Source organism: Zonotrichia leucophrys, chromosome 4 (assembly GCF_028769735.1).
Source record: "Zonotrichia leucophrys gambelii isolate GWCS_2022_RI chromosome 4, RI_Zleu_2.0, whole genome shotgun sequence".
NCBI classification, from domain to species: Eukaryota; Metazoa; Chordata; class Aves; order Passeriformes; family Passerellidae; genus Zonotrichia; species Zonotrichia leucophrys.
In genome coordinates, this window is record NC_088173.1 from 10962152 (window position 1) to 10988282 (window position 26131).

Here is a 26131-nt window from a genome sequence, read left to right on the forward strand (position 1 = left end):
GGAATGATGAGCAACTTGGGAGATTTCATTGATGAGATGCTGCATTCCTATTTCAACATAATGGGAGAAGTTACCTATATGATTGCTTTTCCTTCTAGGAATCAGTTTGGGTTTGGTTTCTTCATTTCTGAAAAAATGTTGATCCTTACATTTTCTTCAAGATAATGATTCCACAGAGGAATTTGCCTCATTATGGTCTAAAAAGAGTTTTCAGATAGCAGTAGCATATTTTCTATTAAAGGTTTGGCAGTGCCACAGAAGGATGTGAGAATTTAGAACATTTACAGTTTTGGGCTACCAAGTTTACATTTAAATCAGCTGAATGGGAAATATACCAGAAACTCCTGACACAGGCTCTCATAATATTTGAACCTAATGCTATATTATACTTTTGTAACTCTGGAATTATAATTATGCTCTTCTCTTCTTCAGTTCCCACAGATATGGTAGCTTTACACTGGATCATATTACGGAGGCCTATTACTATCAACAGCTGCCCTCTATATTAAGAAGCAATATAGAAAAAGTATTACTCTGTTCTCTTCTGGAACTATCAGAAAACTGAAGTAGTTCTGGCAGAGTTGTTTGAAGTCTGCCTGCTGAAGTTACAATGATTTCCTTGAGTTAAGGTTCCCCTTCTTCTATGATTTAGGAGCTGAAATTCTCTATATTTTAATTTTTTCTTCTGAGGTTGGGTAGTACCACCAATTTCAATACCCAAAGATTGTTGCTAAAGTTGTAGAAGACTGAAAATGATAGCAGTGAAGTCCCCATAGTAGTTTCAACTCTTACCATAGAAAAATACTTGGATATGTTTGACTTTATGAATTATCACTTTTACAGTTACAGTTCCTTTATGGTGAATGTGGCAATTGTAAATAGTAAATAAAAAATTGTAAATCAGAACGTTTTCCATAGATTGAAACTGACTCCTTCTGTCTTTGAAGGTTACAGACAGCAGATCAGACCTGGAAGATTTACACCTTTATGCAACTCCGCGGGAGCAACGGTTTCGTAGGTTTGCCAGTCTGGAATTTGAAGGACAGCTGTACATGACTCCACATGACTTCATCCAGGCTGTTACCAGTGATGAACCCAAACGTAAGCAGGAGCTTTGTAATGCTAGAACTGCCAGGGAAAATGGGAAAATGTCTGTGGTTTATAGTTTTTTCCCATTTGCTTTTGATTCCTGCTTCTGTTTCTGGTTGTAGTAGAAAGCTACTGCATCTTCAGGATTTTAATTGTGTCCAAGTGCATACAAAGAGTGTCCTGATTGTTACTAGATTGTAAACATCTGTATGCTAGTTAAACATTCTTGTCTGAAATGTTGCAAACAGCTCAATAGTCATGAAAGATGGCAAGTTAATTTCTGCCATTTGCACTGACACAGTTTCTTTCTGAGCAGGCCTGCATTGCTGTACAACTCGGGCTTCCTCTTTTGTGGAGTTTCTCTGTAAGCCGGCAACATACACATTTTCTAAAAGGCTAAAATAAGATATAACTGCATCATATTTAGAAATATGATAAATAACATGATAAATAACATGCTTTGAGTCAGAGTTATAGTCCCCCAGGGGATCAACTTTTTACACTTAAACATTGCCAGTGTTAGTACTATATGTTAATTAATGTAAAATTAACTATCAACTTTAGGTCATTTGTTGTAAAATCTTTGCTTTAATTATCAAAGAGTGACTAAATAGTAAGGTGATCCCTTTTTGCTCTAGTTTGATTTCCTGGCCCTCAGGCTTGCAGTGCATTGGTAGCAGCACAGAACTTCTGGAGAATGGGAATATCTTTGCTCAGGTGTGACATGTATAATCACCCACCTTAAGTTTTCTTACAGTTCTGTGCAGATGTTGGATTTTTCCCTTTTGTTCTGTTAACAGTAATGAAACAAGAGTAAAGAATTCAGTCATGGCACATCAGTGATCAAAACTTCTGTAACTTTTGAATAAAGATATAATCTCATTGTAACAGTGAAGACAGAAGATAGAGCTTAGATGGTGAAAACTTGCAAAACTTTGAAACTCTTACCAGAAAGCAATTTTTTTTTTTGCTTTGCAGTTAAAAGAGAGGAAGCAGATTGCTTATCGCACAAGTTAATACAAATACATATCAGCACTTTTTATCTATTTCCTCTGCTCACAACTTCAATTCTTCCCTTTTTTGTTAGTGTGGAGTTGGGTTTCACTGTGTATGGTCATGAAACATTTGTGCTATATATACTGGACATCATTAAAACATTGTGGTTTAACTCTGTTTTATGATAGTTTTATTGGCTAGACCATACTATATGTATGGTTTGCTATTAATATTTTTCCATGCTGGTGAATTTTCTGCTTCCTTCTCTCACAAAGCAAGTATTTAGATTTTAAAAACAAAATCAAACCAAAAATCATTAAGCTCATAAGGACATTCTGTGTGTCTCATGGAAAAGGAGAAGAGATCTGGAGTTGCACAGTCAGGCACCCTTCTGAATTCAGTGTCGCAAACATTGTTTCTATCAAAATCCTTTCTGTTCATCCAGTTCACCTCTGAGACCAAAAGCAAAACTAACCTGGGTGTCTTTTAGGTTTTGTGGTATCAGAGATTGCATGGCTGACATAGCTATTTTAAAGGATTACAATTAAGTAGAAGTAGATCACTTCATTCTCGTGCAGGTCATGTGGTCTGGGAAATTGAGACAGAAGGCTGATAAATAGGAAGTAATAGCTGAAATAGATGACCCACAGATTGCCACATCCAGCTTCTCATCTCTGACTATGGTAATTTTAACCTTTGTACTGCAGCATTGCCAAAGTACCATTTCTCTTCTTGGGCAGGTCAATTTTCTGTCTTGCTCTGTTGAAAGTAGTACTTTTAAGGAAGGATTTTTTCTAATGATGCATTCTAAACATTTTATTTTTTACTTTTGGGATAGTTTTATAAATAACTTGCAAGTTGTATATGATTGGGTCCATTCAGGCAGACATACTATACCATCTATATTTTGCATAATAAAAAAAGAATGTATACCTGGGGTTTTTATGAATGAAGACTAGAAAGGTCTTGAGTTTTGTCAAAAAGCAAAAATTCCCTTTGAAGTACAATTATAGAAGCTCTTTATGTCTACTTTATAGAAAAGCTAATAATGTTAGGCCTGAATGATATTTGTGATGGAGTGAGTGTGTCTATTGTGATTGATTTACTTTAGAAATCATGTAAACCCTACAAAAGTCAAGAGGGTGTTCACTTCCTTTTTTTGATTAAACACTAACTAATATGGTAAGAGTGTGTTTTCTTTTATAAAATGTAACTTTTTACTCCAGACATTTATTGCAAAAAAAATTAACTTGTTATTATGACTTGCTGTCATTAACTTGTTTCCGCCTTTATGGTGCAGGCTTTCATTTGGGAACATACATTATTTTTAAGAGTCATTATTGATACATTTTTATAATCTGAATATATGTTAAATATTGAGAAAGCAAATTAAGAGAAGATGAAATATATTTTTCCCCTTTGTGCTAACTATAGTAAATTTAGCTTGATACTGAGATGTAAGAAAAATCTGTTAGCTCATGCTACGATGTTGCATGATATAACTTCACCATAGTTAGAGTGAGATTTGTCAACAGTCTTGGTGTAAACCTTTACCAAGATATAAAATTAAAATTTCAGTCAATTTCTAACCATGAATTGATGGAAGACCATAGTAGGTAGCTTGTGTATTGTTTCAATTATTTAATGGTGCATGAAGTTCATTATGAGTAAAGGATTTCTAATACCAATGTGTCTTTTGCTCTACAAAAAAAAGCCTTTACCTACCAAACTTTGTTATGGAGTTGACCACATAAAATGCTAATTTCTGGACCTTTGTGAATTCTAATATTCACAATGCCTTATCATAATATTGAATCTGTACAAATATTTGTCTTGAGAATGTGGTGATGAGCCTTAAGTTTTGAATTCTTGAATGGTTATGGACAACTCTTGTTCAGTTACAGCTACCAGAGAACTGAGCCTGACAGAGGCTGGAAAAGGAATGTGAGGTAGTAGGAAGGGATGAAGGGTGTCTTAGCACTTGGTGTAGTTTCAAAGGCTTTTTTTCTGTATTTGCTTTAAAAAGTATCAGTGGTCCATGAAGCAAGAATTGTAATCCAGGTCTCCTTACAATTTGCATTTTAATACTACTGCTGCTAAATAATAATTTCAGAATATTGTTACCAGGGGTTAGCATGAATGCCCTCTGTTTCCTGTTAAATGTTTTAAATCCTTAAAATATAGCCATATTTTGGAGGTTGAAGGTCTTTTCCTTCATTGAAGCAGAGTTGGATTAAAAACTACATCTGAATTGGTTCTTTGAAGTTAGGACTTTAGGTATGTATTAAGTTAAAGGGTTTTTGTAATATCATAAAGACAATTACACTCATAAAGTAAGGCAAATAATTCTTTGTGTAGAAAACACAGTATAGATGTAGCCCAATTTTTATGGCACAACATTGGCATAATTAAATTCCTGTGCATTCATAACAACTTCTTTTTTTGCAGATGCTAAAAAATGGCGATCACTTTCAAAGCAGGTGAGCAACAATTCCTGTGTGGTCTTATAACCATTATAACCATAAATTCAACTACATTTTGGTAGTTGAATTTTTTGATGTAAATGTAGAGGTGCAGGATACGTTAAAGGAACTTTAATTTTTTAATTTTTGTCCCTTCAGCCTCAGCTGAATCCAGAATTTCAAATACTTTAGCTGCAGTGCCTGTTTTGGTGAATTTACTGATTTAATCATCTGTCAGTTTCTCCCTCAGTCTATACCTGACTGCATTTCTTAGTGTCTAGATGTAATAAGTGTATCCAAATCTGCCTGAAATATTTATGCCACTCTCTCCCTTTTGTGGTGTTTAAGGGCCTCTTTTTTCTTTTTTTTTTTCTTTTTTTCATTTGTATAAGTTCAAAAAGCCCCTGTCTGTTTCCCTGCATTTTAAGTAAAGTACATTCGTATTCACGGGTGAAGTTTTCTTTAGTTCAGGTCGAGTGTTTTAAAACAGTTGCTCAGATTTTGTATGAAAACCTTACTGAAATCCAGGGGGACTTATCCTTGGCTTCAGTCAATATGACCAGTGGTGAGTTATTTCAGCCACAAATACATTGCATGTCTCTCTCCAGCTCAGCAAAAACTTAGCATTCATGCAGATGAGTAATTCTTGCAATAATCATGTGTGCAAAAATTTATGGAGTGCTTGAGTAATTCCAAAATCATTGTGGTAACTGAAGTTCAAGTCTCTGGTAGATTTGCATGCAGTTCCTTGTCTTTTGTATTGATATCCTAGAATTTAATCATTATCTATTAACTACTTAATTAAATACTGAAATATGTGCTTTTAAATTTCTTAAACCTTATTTTTTAGGAACTGAATCAGATCCTTATGGAGACACCACCGGTTTGGAAAGGATCATCCAAACTTTTCCGTAATCTTAATGAGAAAGGTGAAGAATTTATTTTCCTTAACCAAATTACCATTCTATTAACTTTTTTGTGATGATGTTCTTTAATCTGAGTCCAATTTTCAAAAATAAAGAAATTGCATTCTACATTTTACAGCATGGAAAAGTTCCATGTAATCTCTACAGTGTTTTAATGATGCCAGCTTCTAACTAACCTCTTTAAGTGATTGGGGACTCATAATTTGTTAAGCAGATGTTTGAATATTTCAGGTTCAGTTTGTTGCCATGAATGATATCTGGACTATAGACAGACTATAGACTTCTTTACTTCAGTAAAGAAGCAATATCTTTTTACTTCTTTTCAATAGGTTCAATAATGTGATTATTTCTAAAGACAGTAGTGCTATCTTATATCACTGGAAAAGCATTTTGTACACAACACAAAGAGACAGTTTCAGAAATGTTATATATTCCTTTAAATTCTGCAGATGAGGCTTTGATAGCTTTTAAAACTCACACCATCGGTAAGTGAAGAGCCAAGAGTCGCTGTCTGTCTCCTCGGTTGTATTTTTTTCTTTCTTAATAAGCTCTATCACTTCACAACAAAAAAACATAGGGAAATAAAACAATTATGGCTTTACAGACATTTAAAAGCTATTTATAATAAATAATCTACATATTTCTTTGCTTATATTGAGAGTGGCAAAGGTGTGGTGGTGCATTTGAAATATTTTCAAAAGCAAACACAAGTACTTGTTATAAAAGGACACTTTATGGGTGTTTAAAATAAGCACTCCAGCAGCAGAATTCCAATCAAACATATGCATGTAATTGGTTAATTTAACTCAAATGCAGCTCAGATTTATTCAAGGAGTAAGTAGTGTGGACATACTCTCAAAGGAGGCTCTCTAGTGCATGGAGGCACTCTTTTTTCCTGAGTCTACAGCCAACACTCACAGAGAGGCAGAAATTGGCACATCTTTGCATTGTATTTCAGTGTACTTCTTTGCTCTAGGCTGCTTTCTATATAGTTGATTTCTGAAATATTAATTGCATAAATATATTAATTGCAGTATGCAGCTGACTTTTGATATATTAATTGCATTAAAATTCAACCTCAGAATCTGTTAGATCAGTACAGTATCAGTTAAAAATGTAGCTAGATGTTGCTTATTAAGGCTGTAATAAAATGTCTGCAACATCAGTAGTCTTGATTCAACAGTATCTTACTCCAGTTTTTTGCCAGTGGAGTTCTGCAGAAGTTGATGGAATTCATAGGACTCAAACTGTCAAAATATGATGGTAACATTAGTATTAGACTTTAGTACTTGGATATCTTTTCAGCATGTTTTATGAAAAAGTGAGTTCTATTGCCCAGTTTTATAAAAGTATAAGAAAATATGATGGGTCTTATGACTGATAGTGTAAATTGGTTAAAGAAATGATAACAGAATTCAGGTCTCTGTAGTTATAATGTAGTCTTTACTTTTTTTGTTTCTTAACAATTTTTTTTAACATGCACATACAAAGCAATTAGCAAAAGACTATGTGCATTTATTGTGCCGTGGATTTATCTAATTCAGCTGAGGCACTCTGATTTATGCCCACTGACCTTAAGCTTTTATTATGTTTTTCCCTTGAGTGCCTTCCTTCTCTTCTTTCTGATCCTAGTGTAAGTTTTTCTTTCCCTTCAATCATCATTTCAGAGCCTCTCTCCCATAACACTCAGAGCAATCAACCAGAACTATCTGTCTGCCAGTACAAACAAAAGGAGAGAAGGCTTTCAGGGCTGTTTCTATTGCTTTCTTCATACCTGTGATGGACTACTTGACAATTGCACATTCTTCCTGTTTTATAGCAAGGAAGATGCCATCAAAAAACAAAAAAAATATATATTTACATTTATTGACTGGCTATTAAACAATGTTTTCCATCAGTGAATGAGAACCTTTGAGGTATCTGATTTCTTGATAGGTGCTTGTCCAAACAGATTCAAGCAGGCCTTTGAAAACTTAATTTCTGCAGGCTGCTGTATAAAATCAAGAAGATAAAACATAGAGCATGTGTTACTTAAATGCCTATATTTAATCATTACTAATCTTCAATAATGTGTAAATTGAGGAGAAGTGTAGGTAGTATTAAAAAATCATAGTAGTTTTCCTAACTGTATCTACTAGCAGTAATAAAATACTGGTTCTGAAGACTTAAATTTGCTCTTGGATCAAAAGATGGGATGTGAAGTATAGTGGAAGTAAAATCCACATGAATGATACATTGCTTTTAGTTTTAATTGTACAAGTTTTTCAGTGCAAAAAAATAAGATGACTGCTTACCTAGTTTGTCACGTTTTCAGTTAAGTCAGATTTTAAAATAAGATATTTAAACATCCAAAGATGTGGCTGTTTTTCGAAAATCTTTTGCACCTGACTTGGACTGAAATCAAGGAGACAGCCAGCAACTTTTGAAAATCCTAGCTGATAGACATCTTTACTCTCAGGCATCTAAATACTTCTCTTTTCACTCGTTTGAAATAATCTGAGATTGTGGACTGACTTAACACTTCTGGTTTTGGAGGACAGACAAAACCAATTTGCTAGAAACTTGTTTCCCTAGTTCAGCCTCAAAGGTCATTGGAGCTAAGGGCTCTTGGGAGAGCTGCAAGCTGTTGTTTTCTGTTCTTGTTGAGCTAAGAGATGCTTCTCTTCATTGCTGCTCTGGACATTCTGCAAGGTTGTCTCTTTACCCCTTACTCCAGAGCCAGAAAGCATGAGTATGACTTATAGTGCAAGACATACTCTTTGGGTATTAACTTCAGCTCTAATTTAAATTTTGCCTTAATCACTTCTGAAGAGAAAAGGAAGTGCCATTCCACAGTGTGGTTCCCTTTTGTAATCTTGCAAAAAGAAAAAAACTATGAGATCAAGTTTTCAGTTAATACAGCACATGTATTAAAAAAGCACTTCATAAAGTCAAGACCTGTATTCAAATGGTGTGATCAGGAGGAAGCATGTTGAGAATCTTCTCAAAGTAAATGTTTTCATAGTGTTCAATTATAAATTACTGGTGGGGTTTTTGGAAAGAAAATTGAATACATAATTTATATTAGCTTTTAACAGTCTGTCCAGATTCTGTTTAATGCGCCGTGCTCCACTGAAGGTCAATTTACTTGCCATGTTTAATGTACTCTTCCCCTAAAATACAAACCCAAACAAAAACCCCCAAGCCATAGATGAATATTGTAGACCAATAATTTATTGACCAAAAATAGTTACATGCATGAATATGCATATGCACGTGTACAAAAATTCTCCTTATATATAGATTTAATGTTTTCAAGTTTAGGATGTGAAGACAAGGTAAAACTAACATGACATCTCTTTTTTTGTTTGTTTGTTTTTGTCTTCAGGTGTGATATCTTACACAGAATATTTATTCCTCTTATGTATTTTAACAAGTAAGTATTTTTGGAGATAAAGGATTCCTTACAATATCAAAGCTCTGGATGTGTTGTTGTGTGTTAAATTACACTTCCCATCCCTGCATATAGAAAAACTACACCATGCATGTCTATGTCACTCTGAACATCTTTTGCCTTCTGAAACCTTGTGTTACGTGTTATTTAAATGCATTATTATCCAGAATACCTTTTAGTGGCTGTTGGTGAAGCTGTGCCATAAGCTCCAGCTAAACCCCACTTAAGAGCTTAAATTTATTTTCTTGCTTGAAATTCCTGCAAAATTTGTAGCTAAATTTCCTGAATTAATACAAGGAGAACAGAAAGATACACATTTTTGCTGGTTTGTTTCATCAATTAGTGCATAATGGGCAAAATCAAAGAGTCAGTGGTAAAATATAAAGTATTTCTTTCAGAAACACTAACAAAATTGAAAAATTATTCTTTTATCTCCCATAAAAATTGAAGTAAAATAACCTAAACTGAGCCTGATACAGACTTTTTAAATATTTTAACAGGTGTTTTCTGGCAAGAAGCAAAGAATTTTACTTGTCTTTCACTTACATGTAATTAAATAATTTCTATTGGATTGATTAGTGGGGTTTTTTTGGAGATGAACTGGATTCCTGTTATGAATCAGAGCTGGAACTTGACCCTGCACCCTTAGTGGCATCAATGATTCTTCCATCATTTCTTTGTTATCTGAATTAACTTCTGGCCGTAATTCATTCATAGTACAAATCAGTGGGTATCCCCAAAATGTTGCCTAAAGGCTTTACTTACAGTTACCTTCAAAGTCACCATGTTTCAGAAATAAGTTCTAACCTGATCTCAAATTTCAATGGCTCTAAGCATGTAAACAAGAAAATGTTGAGTTTCTTCCAGCATAACATTTACTTTGACCAGAAGTTGTGTCCTGTACCTTTTTTCTAAATCTTTTAAAATGTCTTTTAGAACATTGTGTTTTCATAGAAAATTTATTTTCTACATATTTCTGTTTGTAATATAAAATGGACTCTATCCATGAACTAACACTCTTTTATATTATTCTTGAATATTTCATGTTCTATTTCTACTTTTGTGAGCATGCCTTCTGTTTGAATAAAATGGGTTGTACTGTTTTACATTGCATTTAATATGTACACAGACATCCTGATTTAAATTAGTTGAGGTTCTGGCTTTTATGAAGGAACACCTAATAATTTCTTAGAGTATTATACTTGCTTTCTTTCCAAGAAAATAAATAATTGAATGTTTGGCATTTTTTTTGACAGAGCCACATGCAGGTTTTCGAATTGCTTTCAACATGTTTGATACTGATGGCAATGAAATGGTGGACAAAAAGGAATTCTTAGTGGTATGTATGTTTGCAGTTTTTGATGTAATCTTGAAACTAATGTGATGATGTCAGTAGTCATGAGAATATAATCTACTATTCTTCACTGAATGTAGTTGTTTATTTGCCTGATTTAGTATAAAGAGTTCTTATAATGTGAACTGAAAATAGAAGCTCCTTCTTAGAGTGCACAGGAGTCTTGTATATAATTATTTTTGAAGCTTAATTCTAGTTTTTATTCTGGATCTTCTAATTGCTACTGTAAGTCACAGATAGGCTATTAAGGTAATAGAAATGCTTAATTCTAGTTTTTATTCTGGATCTTCTAATTGCTGCTGTAAGTCACAGATAGGCTATTAAGGTAATAGAAATGTTTTAATGGTTAGCAGAGTTATTTAACTGCTCTAATGGTCACCTCACTTTGCCATTCATTCTGCTGATAATCACAAGTGACCCGAAAATATTGACTGACCTAATGTGACACCATCATCTGTTTTGGACAAGATCTATAATGAAATAAAACATACTGTACATATATCTAATTTATGCGGAAGCAATTTGCTAAGGTGGGGTTCAGTGAGTTCTTTTTACAGAGAATATTCCTGCAGGGGAAACTGACTTGGACCTGAATGATTTCCATGTGCTTTGGAACAGATGGCAGGATACCTAGAACTTGGCAGGAGTTTGGTTGCATCCAAGGTTTTGTTACATTACTAATTTGAATGAAAGTATTTTTCAGATTAGAGCTTTACTCTGTTTATGGCTTGGAAAAAGCAGTTCTCTAAATCCATCTTATTAATTATTTAAGCAGAGTTTATATTTTTTTCAGGTTAGAAATGTAAACAGTTTTAAAAAGCCCAGACTTCAAAAGAAAAATTCACATGACGGTGAGATTTGAAAATGAAGAATAATTTGGCATTTGAGGGAAAATCTTTGAAAATCCTAAATCATCCACTAGATATTCATTTTTATAATGATAAATCTTCAATATTATATTCAATAATAATTCAAATTAAAATTTCAATACTTCATAAGTTTTCAGGTAGTAAAATACACCAAGTTCAGGAGAATGATATTGCAGTAACGAGGGCTATTTTAGATTTATGTTCATTTAATTTATTTTCTGATTTCAAAAAAAATGGGAGGAATAATTAATGCCATTCTAAATAAATGATCATTTAAAAAAAAGGAAATGCAGAAAATTGACCACTCAAAGTTAGGGCTTCTGAGTTTACGATAACTGTGTGGCTTTATGCTAAAAATGTGCACCATAAACCAGAGATCTCTAAATTGGTGGTGTCCATTGGCGGCAGCTGTCTGAGATTACACTGAAGCACTCAGTTATGGTGAACATATGTTTTGACATTTCTTTAGAAATTAAAATCTAAAATTTTATGGTATAGGCAACCTTTCTGAAGACTGAAAAAAGCCTTAATTTTCTACTGAACAAGTACAGATGATTAATGCCATACAACATCTATAAGAATTGAATCAGATGTTGGAAAAATATTTTTGTGTAAAAAACATATTTTATCTCCACACGTTTTTGTGTAGTTGAGCTTTTGAAGAAATACAGTGAGTACACATGAGAAAAAGCCCAGTGTCTTATTGAAAAAGATGGAACAAAATATCAAGGGTGAAACAGACACGTGGAATGTATTTAAGTGTTTGGCCCCAATTTATTTAAAATAAAGACACCCTAGTTTCCTGTGTGAGGTTTCTTAATTGATTCAAATGAACTATGCTAACCTTAAGAAAATAGAAATATGGAAGAAACTCTCTTTAACATGCTGAACTTAAATTCCAAATATATTTTGGAAGGTGACACCACTTGCAAATTGTGGCATACTCAACTTTTTTTGTACTCTGCTATTAAATGTACACATCCTTGTAAGGGCTAATTCTTAATAAGCATCTTCTCCAGTTGGAGAAAAACCAGCAACCATTGGATTAATTAACAAAAGGAAGAAATAGAGGAAGAAGAAGAAAAAGCAAGCATCTTTCATGATTCAGTGTAACAGAATGTGGTGGATAAACTGACAAATCTGTTCCGATATAAAAAAGAGCTTTCATTACAACAGCTAAATGGGAGGAAATTGAAGTAAGAGGCTTTGTCTTTCAGAAACTGATGATAAAACTGAAATAAAATAAGCGTATAAAGTGGGAAACAAGGGCAATATTTAACTAATATTTCTTTCTAACTATGCCTTTATAGTCCTCTTCACATGCTGCTATGTATTTGTTCTCTGTCATGATCCCTGACTAGTTTCTCCTTATTTTTGTTAGCAGACTTGGTGGATAAAAGAAAGTAGAATTTTTAAACATTAGGTATACTGTCACCTACTCATTGTAGGGGATTATTGTATTTAACAAATTTGTATGGCTCAAACTTGAGTGCAACTCTGCTTCATTAGATGTCGGTGATCCTTCAAAAATTAAATCGAAACCCTTAAGTCAGAATATGAGGTCTGAAGTGAAAAAGAATAGACAGGTAGATAGAATTTTGTGTAATGAAAGTATATATGAAAATAGAATTTGATTCAGTGATACTGCAGCTATTATAGAACTGGCCCCAAAACATGCATTCGGCATCTTTACTCACCTTGCTTGAATATAATGTATCATATCCTGTGTGCCTGAAAGGAGACTGTTCAAAAGTTGGCATATGAACTGCTCCAACATTTGCAAAATATTTATCCATCAATTACAAGCAGCTATTGCAAAATTGGTAATAAATGCTATTCAGTTTTATAAATAAAGAGACTTTGAAGAGTTTTGCTTAGGGATCACGTTATGTGATTCTTGAGGAAACAGTGTGTGTAGTGAAGAGTTGAAAAAGGCCTTATTTTTCTGATAACAGCTGTATTGTTTTTGTAAACTAATTTCATGGTGTTTGTGCTTTCCTCTTTGCTTATGTCATAGGGGTGAGGTCAGGGAACAGAAGGATTGTGTTGCCTTGTTACTGGAGATCTTGGTTTTGCTGCCTTCAGCAGTCAATCTCATTATCCTGTTTCAAACAATGTTCCTATGAAAGTACTCCTAGACCCTTTTTGCATTCACTTTTTTTCAGTCACTGGTATCCTATAGCACTCTTTCTGAACAAAAGATCCATTTCCAGAAGTTTAGCAAGGCTTTAATAATGCATGCAACAGAATCCTACTTCTTTTGCCTCTGTGGCAGGGGAAATACATTCAAGGATGCCTTGCTTTTTACTGATCTTTTTTGGTTTTTCAGTTACTGCCACTCCTCTCCTGCTTGATGGCTTGTCATTTCACTTTTCACAAGGGATTTTCTTTCTGTTTCTCTCTGTTCATTTAACTTTTTTCTTTGCATTGTTCTGAGTTGCAAACTCTGTAGTACTCTATCCTATCAAGTCTCTTTCCTTGTTGGCATAAGTTGTAGTAACTTGCACCTGTAGGTTTGCAAAAAAAACTGAAAAAATTTACCAAGGTCTGTAAATTTATCCCATATTCAAAAATAGGTATTGTGATGCACAAAATGTTCTGGTCTGTATTTGCCTGATAGGAGATTCCAGAACTCAGTAGTCAGTTTTGGAAATTCATAAAATGTTGTTCATAAATGTGTTTGCTAATTAATCACTAAACATTGATTTCTTTCATTTCAATGTTGCCATACCCCTGCAGTAAATCTTGCTGATCCCTTTGCCTTCTCTGAAATAAAGATATCCTGAAATTTAGTTTGGAAAATTTCCTTGCAAAATGTATCACACACACTTTTTGTTTCACATTCCAATCCCTGTGGAGCTCTGTGTACATGCCTTTATATTATCACGTTTTACCAGACTTATGGTAGGTAAAATTGCTCCTTTGAAAGAACTGCCACAATTGTGTCTGTATGCCAAGGTGTTTGTTTCTGAAAATACCATATTCTAGGTTGGGCAAGTTTCTTAGATCAGGGTTTATTCCTTTTCCAGCCCAGTTATAGGATAACAAATGCTGCATGAGACAGTATGATATTTTCACATGCATTTTTTTCAAAAGCTGAAGGTCCAATAGAGACCTAGATAGTATCACAGTTAATACTTTCTTCTGTTGCTAAACACTGTGAGACCTTTTTCTAATGGTTTGGGAACATTAATTGGTATTACTATAAATAAAAATACCTAAATAAAACAGATACTTGCAGAGAAAGATAAGTACAATCCAGTTCTTACTCTGAAGACTTAACAAAAATAAATATGCTTAAGAATCTGTATGTTTGAAATCTTGTATTTGAGGTTTTCTCAGAAGTCATGTTTAAAGCTCTTCATGTTGAGATAGTTGTGAAAGGGGTATTTTACAAGACCTGAAGGTATTCTTTGAACAGACTTGAAAAGAAAGGGTACTTGATAAATTACTCTTGAGTAGTAGTTTGTTGCTGCTGAAGGGGAATGTTTCACCCCCACCAGGTGTTTCTACCCCTCCCTTGTGCCAGCAGGAGTAAGAACTGATCAGGTTGGAAACTAATGTGAAAAAAAGATTGATCCAGCTGACTACATAACCACAGAGACACTAATTAGAACCTGACACGAAAGGATGTGCCTGGAGGTGGTGAAAAGGGTGGAACTTCCCCTTTTTATTTTGGCCAGATTGGCTAAATAGGACATTCTTGGTATTGTGCTCCCAAGTAGAATTGTTACCCTTACTTTGTGGAAAAAAATATTTCCTTTTTTCCTTTCTGTGTGATGGTTTAAGTCACAGAAGAATTGTGAAGGCATGACTATGATTAATAAAGCATCATGAAACTCTGATATTTCAGTAAAGAACTGCATTTTAATACTGTTTGTAATGTTCCTTATGATGAAGGATATTGTTATGTATGTGAAAACAGGCTGAACACTAAATGTGAACAAAATGGTTTGGTTTTTAGCTCCAAGAAATCTTCAGGAAAAAAAATGAGAAGAGAGAAAAAAGAGGAGATGAAGAAAAACGTGCAATGCTGGTAAGTAAAATCCAAAAAGTTGCATCTGGTAGTTTGTTTGGGTTTCTTTTTTTTTTTTTTTTTTTTGATGGAGTACAAAATTATGTGTGTATATATTTCACTGGTCACTAAATTCATATTGTTAGAAGAATAGGCATAACTTCACATGTAGAAAAAAAGCAGTATTTAGCCTAAACTGTAGTTACTGGAAGAAAAGAGTAAGTGTCTTATAGGAAGGAAAAACTAGTGCTTAAATACTGTAGTAGATGTTATGACAGTAGAATTGATTCCATTTGGAGCCTGGAAATCTAGGGAAAAGTGAGTAGTAATGAGCCAGTGTTACTGTCTCTAACAGTGAGAGATCTCAGGGGGAAGACCAAGTTCCACACTTGCTTTCAGAACTAGCTGAAGCTGTCCATGTAGACCTTCTGATCCTGCTGCTTGTTATCCACACAGTAGCTTTAAAATAGATTATGAAATGCTACAACTGAACTTAGATTTTATATTCAAATTTAAATTCTTACTAAATAATTATTACGACCAATGCAAAATATATTAATCTGAATAATTTTTTGTGAAATATTGGGTACTCACATAATGTCAAATTTGCATTTTGTGCAAACAAATAAAAAGGTAAGTCAGAAAGAAATGAGTCTGTGGTGGTTTGTCTGAGGAATGGCAGCAAAAACAGGTGCTTCTTTTACTGTTGGAAAGTAAATATCAGGGACAAATCTCTACCAAGGCGAGAGCAGAAAAAAAAAAACAAACCTATGTTCCTTTGCAATTTGCATGTTTATGGAAAAAATTCCCTATTATAAGAAATATTTTGACATATCAGCAGAGCTTCTCAGTGTCCATTATACTTTTGCCAACATCAATGCTCAGTCTCAGTTTTTTGTCCCTGAAACCACAGGAAGTATGATTTTCAAAAATTGTTACTTTTTAAACCTTCCTTGAGAAAAAAAGGACTTTTTTCTTCCCACCCAGAGAGACCTATCCTGCTCAGCTTTTCAAAACTGTAGGTCTGTTGTTGAATTTCTCAGAGAGTATTTATTTTGAACAAAGGAAACTTATACCTAAAGGAAAAGCTTTTGGAGGACGTAAAGATGGCAAAATGGCACATAAGCCCTGAGGGTAATCTCTAAAAACCTGTACTTCTCTTTTGAAAATTTGAAGAGGAAAACTGAAAATCAACCATTTTTTTTCTTCATTGTCATATTGAAAACAAATAAACAAACAATAATAATAATATATATATAAAGGTTTGCTTGTCTTAACCTATTCTGTTGTCTTTTTTTCCCCCTTCTTTTGTCTTCATTCTGACATGTGATACTTGGCTTGGCCCATTTTTGCTGTATGTCAGCGTCTTCAACTTTATGGATATCATACTCCTACTAACAGTGTATGTACTCTAATTATTTTCAATTGATGCAGTCTTCACCAGTGAGATGAAATAATATGCTATAAGAAAATCTATTGTATTTATCTTTTTCATTAAGTAAATTATTTCTGCTAATCAGTAAAAATGTGAGGAATCTTGACTTGCATAAAAGATTGCTGCATGCATGCTGAACAGGCAAGCCTATCAGGAGGAAAGGTTGCTCTCTATTTATATGAAATGAGAAAAGAGTATTTTTAAGGCAAAGTACAAATACATTTCAATAAACTGTAGACATATTTTTAATTAATGTGTGAAATTAAGTCATCCTGCATGAGTCATTTGATCCATCTCTTTCTTTCATTTTGTGTAGTGTGAATAATTAGTCAGTTGAATCCTTCATCTCTTTATTGCCCCCCAAAAAGAAACCTGAAGAGAGCTTTTCTATTTTTATACTTCACATACAGAACAAATACATAAGAACTTTCAGTGCTGAACTAGGCAAGGATTCCCTGTATTACTTAGGTGACAGTAAACCCTTTTACAATAATTTTTGAGGGCTGAAAAAGAGAAGCAGAAAGATCTTCTGAGGTTTCTAATGTCTTCATCATGACCTTATTAATTTCTGGATCATGGCAGAAGTAAAACAGTTTTTAAAAAACAGACAGATTTTTTGTTTAAATAGAAGAATTCATCTTGTTGGGGCATTATTGTGATATTCCAAGTGAGGGGATCAGATGCAGGAGAATTAGATGAGTTATGAAATTTCAGTTTTAAAATTTGTTTTGTTATATAATTATTCACAGAAATGCACGAATTTATTTCTTGTGAAGTTGGCACCTACAATTGGAGCAATGTGCAGGAAGGAAGTCGGTTGAATTAAAATGTGCAGTTGACATGATGTGTATACTGCAATGATGTGGGAAAAATGAAGTAGAATATGCAAGGCCTTATGATTCAATAGATTTCAGATCAGGCTTTACTGCAGCAAAACTTGCTGGACAGTGATTGCCATATTCCCATGCTTTCTCCTGTTTCAAGCTGAAACCAATCTAGTTAGGTATTCTACTTATGTAATTTTCAGATTCAGTAAAAAAATCATCTTCTGGACTGAGCCATGTCCAAGCACTTTATCAAGATAATGCCCAGGTATGTGCCATGTCTTTTGCCCTCCTACTATCTGAATGGAGATCTCCATGCAAAGGAGACCCAGGTGTATAGGAATTCAGTAAATCCCTCATCTCCAAAAAATAGAACCCCAGATATTTTGAGGTTCTATTTCTTCTACTGCAACAAGAAGTGTAGCAGTCTTTTGTTTTCCTGGATGTCCTGAGAAGTTGAAGATACCCAGGTTCCAAGGAGATGCAACCCTGAAATGTCTGGGATAGTCCAACATGCTGCCTCATGCATGAGGCCCTTCTCCTCACTTCATCTGACAAATCAGTTCTATTTTTTTAAAATGTGTTGAGGTCCATAGGCCATAAAAAGCATATGGTGATGTTTTAAATGAGTTAAATATTTTGGTATTTTCATTTGCGCAGGTTAATTCAAGTCATGTTCTGGTGCATACTGCATTTGTGTCTGAGACTGCTTTGGCATGTACTGCATGAGTGCTTTCACTGGCCAAATGCCAACCAGAACATGATAACTGTGATGTGATGCATGTAATGGAAATGAAATGTGCGCAGCCAGAAGTACTAATTCAATTGACTAAAGTAACTCCAGTAAGAGAACAAATTCAGTGAATACTTAAAATAGATAATTATAGAATTGTATGCATAAGAGAATGTGGTGTTCATTCTCATGACAAGGTAAGTTTGATCATCAGACATGGATAGTGTTTTCCTGATAAGTATGTTACAGTTGAACTTACTAGGCCTGTTTTTGCCTTTCTTTGTTGGTGCAATGATGCCATCATAAATATTAGATTAAATTATTTTATATAACTCATTATATGGTGATATTTTTATTTTACCAATGAAAAAAAAATTTATAAGTATATGAATTAATATGTTCTGGAAAACCAGAATTGATAGAAAAAAACACTGGCAAAATGCTGAGTTTAAATGGCCATTTTGATATGCACTTGTAGTAAATATTTTCACTTCTGCTTTCTTGAATTTATTTTGTTTGAGAAGATGAAGTCAGTGATACTTTTGGTGAAGCCAAGAACATTAGGGAAATAGCTGTAATAGACCAATGTTCCTTTCATTTACAAAGTGTCATGTAACTGGTAAAAATGTCACTGTTTAGAAGTAAGAGAACCAAGCCCTGATTTTGAAGATCAGCTAGAAAATATTTTAAAGTTCATAAATGGTTGTTCCATTGTTTTTTGTTTTTCAAACAATTTGCTTCTTGAAACTGCAGGTTCTTAAAACAGAAGGAGAGGACCTTGTCCCCAGGAGCTATTGGGATACTTTGAGACGTAGCACAAGCCAAGCGCTCTTTTCAGACCTTGCGGAGGTATAAAGCAACCTCTCTGGTCTCTGCTCCATAAACAGACTGCTATTTTATTTCTTCTTTTCTGATTGCTTTCCTACATTATGCACCCTGTTTCTTCTTTTCCTTTTAATTACTTTTTTGTTTTAAACTTCAAAGTTCTCAGATCAAATGCATTTGGCTCTCTGCAATGTGATAATTGAAGGTTGTCTTTTCCAAGAAAAAGCAAAGTTACCTTTTGAAAGAGTTGGAAGATGAAGTCTTCTTCAGTCCTTCAGAAACATTTTCTAACACTAATAGTCATGGTAGTTCACAGTTAGAGAAGTAATTCAGGAAACCTTTGTCATTTAGGCATGGTCCAGTAAAATGACAACTTTACTGAGAGTTGCAGCACTTTCAGCTTTTAATCTTTATGTCTTTAATGTGCTTTTAATGTATATTATCAGAACCAAACTTCACAAAAAGTATAATGCAAAGATTGTTTTAATTATTGGAGAAAACCAGGAATGTTTTAAGGTAACCAAAACATTGGTCCATCTTTTGTAATATTACACAATCATTATAGAGGTCTAGAAATACTACTGATCTGTCAAATTAATTTCCATGATGCTTTAAATTCTAATAATTCTTGCTTCATGATCTGCTTCTAGAGAATTGAGTAACATATTTCTTTGTATTTATCATTTCAGAAGATCAAAAGACTACATCGTTTATGCTTTTCTGTGCCCACACAGTGAGGGTGATGGCTCTGCTGGTAGTGGCATTAAGAACACAGAGCAACTCCCCACTGGCTCTGGTCTCAGAGTTCCATGTTTCCTAAGCAGGATCATAATGAGAAAAGAACAAGAAACCAAAACTGATCTCCAGAGTAAAACAGTATTTTTCCTTGGTTTGGAAGCAATGTGTGCTTCACATTGAAAGTAATTAGTGTTTTGTCCCTGCTGTTCCTCTGCAGAAGCTATTGAATAACCTGAGGACTTCTATAGACTTATTTCTTATTTCAAGGCTTAATTTACTCATAGTCCCTTTATATCAGTCTGCTGTTCATTAATTTCCAGAGAGATTTTTCTTCTTTAGTGTTAATCTTCATACTCGTGGTTGTGTTTATAAATGCAGTCATAGCACTCTGTTTAAATTTATTTGAATTTTAATTATAGGCCAAAGAAAATAAGGTATTTGATTTTTCTTTCAAGGTAGAACCTGCATTTCCTTTTCTGTATTTCTCTCAGCTTGTGTTAATTTCCCCTTCAACAAAACAAAACGTAGTGTTACAGAGTTGAGTTTTACAACAATATTTATAGAAGTATCCATAGGAATAACATATACAGAGTAATCTTTAATAAAATAGTAGACCCAGCCTATCTTCCCTTGCTTCTACACTCATGAGCTTCTGAATTGTTAATCCAGTTATGAATACTAATTTATTCCACCAAAGTTTAAAATCCAGAATATCAGTGCTCTTGTCTAGTCAGATAAGGAGACATAGAGGGGAGAGAAGGCTTCTAAATTCACCTATTATTCAAGAAGCTTGGGGCATTGCATTTTCTTAATGAAATGTCATCTTAATGTACAGTTAGATGGCATGAATTCAGTCCCAAGTATAGATGGACTTAAGTTTGGAAATCTCTACACACATTTAATTTGAAGAGAGAGGGATTTTTATTATCCGATGCCTCAGACTAATATCTGCAACTATACTGTAATTGAAGCTTAATAGCAGCTATACTTAATAGGGATGTAAATTCTCAGTAAAGTGTATAAAAAGCCTGTGTGCTCACTTGTAAATCATTTTATGAAGAAAAATCATGTTCAGCATTTTCTCTGCAGACAATTTCCCACTTCTCGCTGTCATTATCTTTATCTTGCTTGGTTTGGGCCAGCTGGGTTTCATCCATATTTTTATCTCTCCCAGGCACTCTTGCATCTGAATAATATTATAGCTATTTGTAGTGAGAAAGTGGCATAAAGCAAGGTGACACTGGAGTCTGTATTGTTCCATAGGCTTTTGAGAAGGCTATATGTAAGTTGAAAAGGAGAGTAAATAAGGTTTGTTGCTATGGGAATCAAAAGGTCTCTTTGGAGAGTAAAGTTATTTATTACAACTAGTTTTCTCTAGGACAGTGTATAATACTGGTTTTGTACTTGATAATTTGGCAATTCCACTGTCCTGTTGGAGTATTGCAGTTATCACTAAATTCAGTTTTGGAGTTTATTCTTAAATTCCTAAGTGAAATTGGAAACCATTAGGTTAGTTATCACTGTTGGAAAAATCAAGAGTTTTCAGTAAGAAAGAAATTATTAAATCAAATCATAATATACATACTTAATTATTGGAATATGTTGGTAAAAGTGGAATCAATGCTTACAAGCATTACCTACTTTTAGTCAACCCTTGTTAATCAAGAAATTGAAACTCATTTTGCAGAATACAAAATAAACAGATTTTATGCACTTCAGGCTAGAAAGTAGAAAGAAAAAGATATTGCCATTATGCAACAAGTCAATCAAGTGATTGAAACACTTGTCTTCAGTTTCTCTCTTTACCTGCATTTGTATTCCAGTTAATGTAAAGGTAAAGAGAAATGAGAAGGATTTTATTCTCATTTAAATGACTTATTTAAAAACATATTTGATCAAAATTGAGGCTCCTATTTGTATACTTGGAAACAGGTGAGGCAATTTAATTTGCACTGATCTAAAATAAAATTAATTTTATCATGAAAAACAAATAATAGCTTTAAATGATTAAAACTTCTGGTTGTATCCTTTACCATATAAAAGAGAATTTATTTAATGCTATCAGTGCAGAAGGAGCACAGGAATAGTGTTCAGTTGCCTGCAGTTCTTCAGAGAAGCACACTGGGTTGAGTTTCTGCAGTGAGGTTTTTGTTTGGGGTTTTTTCATTTAGTGAGGCCAGCCAAGTGGGAATTGTGAAAAGACTTACAGATTGTAGGTTTTTTTAAACGGTGCTTTAGATATGGGTGAATGCAACCTAAGTCTAAGGTTTTGAAATGTTTTTGCAAGATGAAAGGCTGTAATTTAACATTTGATATCTTTTCAGTGTACTTGAGGGAAATTGTTTGAATGTGCTCAGGGATTTAACTGCTTAAAAGACATAAGAAATCAGGGTATCTGCATTTCAGTATATTGTGTCCTGTAGTGAAGGATAACAATATTAAAAGACAAATAGTGATTACTTTTCTGAATTAGTTTGCTCACTTGAAGAGCAGAGCTGTCTTAATTGAAGGACATGAAATATCTCTACCTCTATATACACTATGTCATCTTATTTCTCCCTGGAGAAGAATATGAGAATAAAGAGGAAGCTAGAGTACATGAAATGCAATCTTGAGAATCCTAAACTGATTATACTAAAGAACAGAGAAGTCACTCTCATTTCTTTAGATTGGATGTTGAAAGGGATTTGTGTTTGTTACTGCCTTGTGTTTTCCCTTGTTGTTGATACATAAATACTCTTACTGAGTATAGCACTTTACGTTTCTTACAAACCAGTATGTAAATTTGAAAATTATTTAGTGTATTTTAGAGAATGTAGATATGAAATGCTTTTTCATGGTACATTGTTTATCATGATGTTGAACACATTGTTGCACATTGTTCAAAATTTTTTCCTGGTTTCTTCACTTAGAGTTTCTTTGTTACAAATTTATAGCCTCTTCAGTGAAGAAATAGAGTCAGACTTAAAGGACTCTTGAGTGTGGCTTGCAGTTTTATAGATGTAGATCTTTATAGAGCTGTATAAACAGCTTTCTGCACCTATGGTGGATCCCACAGGTTTATAATGTATTGTTATGGTGATAAATTATTACTGTTACATCTCCCAAATATTTGCTAGGTTTCTGTACTGTGCCTTGTTTTGTACTGTAACACTAGAGTCAGCAGCCACACTTCCTAATGGGTGGTAGCTTGCCTAGGAAGAGCAGAGACTGCTCTCCTACTCTGTGCTTTTCATAAAGTCTTTGAAAGAAAAAGAGCTTGGACAGGAGGTAATCCCTAAGCAGGTGCAGTAAGGAGACCAAACACATTACTTTTTAAATTTCTAATGTTGGCAGAAGCATGTTAACACCAGGAGAACAGTGTCATGTTGGGCTGCTGTGGCTTATTAAGAGCCTTATATTACTGAATTATTCTTCAGCTCTTCAGAGTACCAAGAGCATCTTTTTCAAAGTATAATCAATGCATATATGTAATAGTTAAGGGCAGTGAATATGTAGTAAAAAAGTGGAATATTATGCAATCATTATACACAAATGACAGTTACCTCTGTTTGGATTCCTGTTTACAAATGGTCAAAATTAGTTGGCTTTCTTTTCTAAATCTGGTTTTCAAAACCTTAGTTATTTATTAAGGAAAAAGTATTAGTACTTATTCAGAGATTCCAGTCCTGCACAGAGACCACAACCTAGTACATGAGGAACAGTCCTAAGAGAAGTAATCCAAATACTGCTTCATTATTTCAAAGTATTTCCTAATTCTGTTGTTTTAAATGTGTTTGGGCAATAACATTTAAGATGTAGCTATCTACAACTTACAGAAAAGAATCATTTAAAATACACCTAACTGATGTGATTGTGGAACACAATCCCCTACTTACTTTTGAAATATGGAATAAGAGTATATGAACTACTGTATTTTAATTTATTTCTTTCTTCTTACTACTTTATATTATAATTTCTTAGTTTCATAGTAGAAGGAAAGTGAGATTGTGTACAAAGGAAGTTACATTTTATGGTTTACCTTAACTGATGAGATTTTTTTTTTCCTCACAAGTTTCTGGTTTTATTTTTCATACCTTTTCTCCCTTCATTGCAGCTTCCATTACATCATTCTGTTAGTTTAACTACTTTCTACTAAATGCAATTAACAGCTGCTGTTTTGTGTGAAAATTGCATGGCAAAATTAATGTAATGGATTGCAAGATTTAAAATCTTCTTAAAGATTGTAAACATGAAATACAAATAGAAAAGTCTATTATTCTATTATTTATATACTATTCTATTCTTTTAATAGAAAAGTCTATTATGATTATAGGCGCTCACAGATTATACTTCTGTATCTGATCCAGTCATGGCCTTTAATTTTTTTTATTCTAATATTTAAGCGTGCTGATGATTATACAAGTTCACTGTCAGATACTACACTGCTGGTACACTTTTTTGGCAAGAAAGGAAAAGCAGAACTGAACTTTGAAGATTTTTATAGGTGAGTCTCAACTTCATTAATTCCTTATAAAAATATTTGTATAGTTTTTCTAATTAATGTGTACTATATTACTATACACATAGCTTATGTAGGTATGGTTTTATGTTTTGTGTTCCCTTTGTGTGTGTTATATACACAAAGAGAAAAATAAAACAATAAGTGGCCCAATAATAAAAAGTCCTCTTCCAGTGCTGCTGCAAATTTTATTTACTTTGGGTTGGAAAGGTTATACCCCAGCCCTGTCCTTATTTAAGGACACAAACAGTAGAAATATAAAGTATGAGAATTTCTTCACATTTTGTTTGTGTTTTAGATTTATGGATAACCTGCAGACTGAGGTTCTAGAGATAGAATTCCTTTCCTACTCTAATGGGATGAACACCATCAGTGAGGAAGACTTTGCCCATATTCTCTTGAGGTATACAAATGTAGAAAATACATCAAGTTACCTGGAAAACATGCGTGGCAGTATTCCTGAAGAAAAGGTAATTGCTCAGCAGTGGACTCAGCATGCAGTCCCAGTGTCATTAACATGAAAACATAGCTTTGTTGGACTGAACTACTTAGCACCAGGATTTTATTTTGATCATAAACTGCATACCTAGTTTTTCAGATTACTTGCTGAACAAAATGTAGAAAAGTAAATAGCATGGAATTATATTTCATAGGATTTAGTTAGTAATATTGCTGAAGCTTAGATAGGATATAACCAATAGAACAGGTTAAATTGCAAAAACCATAAAACGTTAAATATAAACATTTTCTAGCAATGAATGATCAAAAAACCCTCTCTTTCTCTCCTTCCTTCCTTCCTTCCTTCCTTCCTTCCTTCCTTCCTTCCTTCCTTCCTTCCTTCCTTCCTTCCTTCCTTCCTTCCTTCCTTCCTCCCTCCCTCCCTCCCTCCCTCCCTCGCTCTGCCACTGCAGTAGCATTTCCTCAGAAATAACATCACATTTTATCTCATTGTTTCTTAGTTTTATTAGTGAATTAGTGCTTGTAATTTTTATTGGGTGTGTGGGTTTTTTAAAGACTGAAGAGACAGAAATGATAATAAAAATAGTAAATGTCAGGCAGTAGATAGTCCTTAATTTGTTTAACAACAAATGCATTGTCAGAAGTGTATCTGAGAGAAATGTAACACCAACTATACATCAGTGATAATCCATAGGATGTTAAAAGTAGCCCTTCAAACAAGAGATGTTTTGAATATACTTCTTCTGTTTGTCTTTACAGAAGAAGATCAGATTAATTTGTCCTAGAAATCTAACTCTTTCAATAGCTATATCTTTCAATAGCATTGACAGCAGAACTTGCAAAGAAAAGTAATAAATCAGTTTGAACAGTTTGCTTAGGTTTTGTTTTTATTTGAGGCATGACATTTTAATTTCAGTCTCCACAGTAAGTAAGATCAGTCAGCTGATAGAAGCACACTCCAAAAATTAACAGTTTTCTGTTCAGATATTTGGATAATCTGATTATTCCTGTGCTTGTACAGCAGTTAGGGCCACTGAATGTTAAATATAGCTGGGAAAGCAGGGCTGTCTCCTTTGACCAGATTGGGTGTCAGATGATGTGGTAAGATTGGGATCAGAGCTCCTGCTCAGTCACCCTTTCCAAGTTCCTGGTCTAGGCACTGAGGTGCTCAGATCAAACTGCTGTAAAATGTCTGTGCAGCTTTCAATATTCAGAGCCAAGACAGAACTGCTATAACTGCATGGTTCCAGATGGAAGTCTAAGGAAAAAAAAACCCAAAAAACAGAAAACCACTGGCTTTGGGTCTTGTATAGAAACAATAATGTAAGTATCATGTGGGAAACTGAAAAATAATGACAGTTGTAGTTATAGAGAAATACTTTGAATGTCAAAGGTGAAGTTAAGTACATATACAGACACTTTCTTTTGAACACAAGGTAGTAGTCTTTGAAGTTCATGTCTAAGTCTTCCAA

At 33.9% G+C, this 26131-nt stretch overlaps 1 protein-coding gene across 5 annotated transcripts in view; it reads left to right on the top strand.

Moving 5' to 3' along the window:
• Window positions 1-26131, top strand: part of MICU3 (mitochondrial calcium uptake family member 3) — a 52146-nt gene that overhangs the window by 11718 nt on the left and 14297 nt on the right. For 3 of the 5 annotated variants that reach the window (XM_064710459.1, XM_064710457.1, XM_064710454.1), the window contains exons 2-11: window positions 948-1101; window positions 4534-4565; window positions 5398-5476; window positions 8841-8888; window positions 10163-10245; window positions 15094-15165; window positions 16508-16546; window positions 18890-18985; window positions 24085-24185; window positions 24499-24670. In XM_064710459.1, coding sequence (XP_064566529.1) covers window positions 1053-1101; window positions 4534-4565; window positions 5398-5476; window positions 8841-8888; window positions 10163-10245; window positions 15094-15165; window positions 16508-16546; window positions 18890-18985; window positions 24085-24185; window positions 24499-24670 — 771 coding nt within the window. In that variant the 5' untranslated portion in view covers window positions 948-1052. The remainder of the gene's footprint in view (window positions 1-947; window positions 1102-4533; window positions 4566-5397; window positions 5477-8840; window positions 8889-10162; window positions 10246-15093; window positions 15166-16507; window positions 16547-18889; window positions 18986-24084; window positions 24186-24498; window positions 24671-26131) is intronic. The other 2 variants (XM_064710458.1, XM_064710455.1) reach the window with 1 other exon arrangement.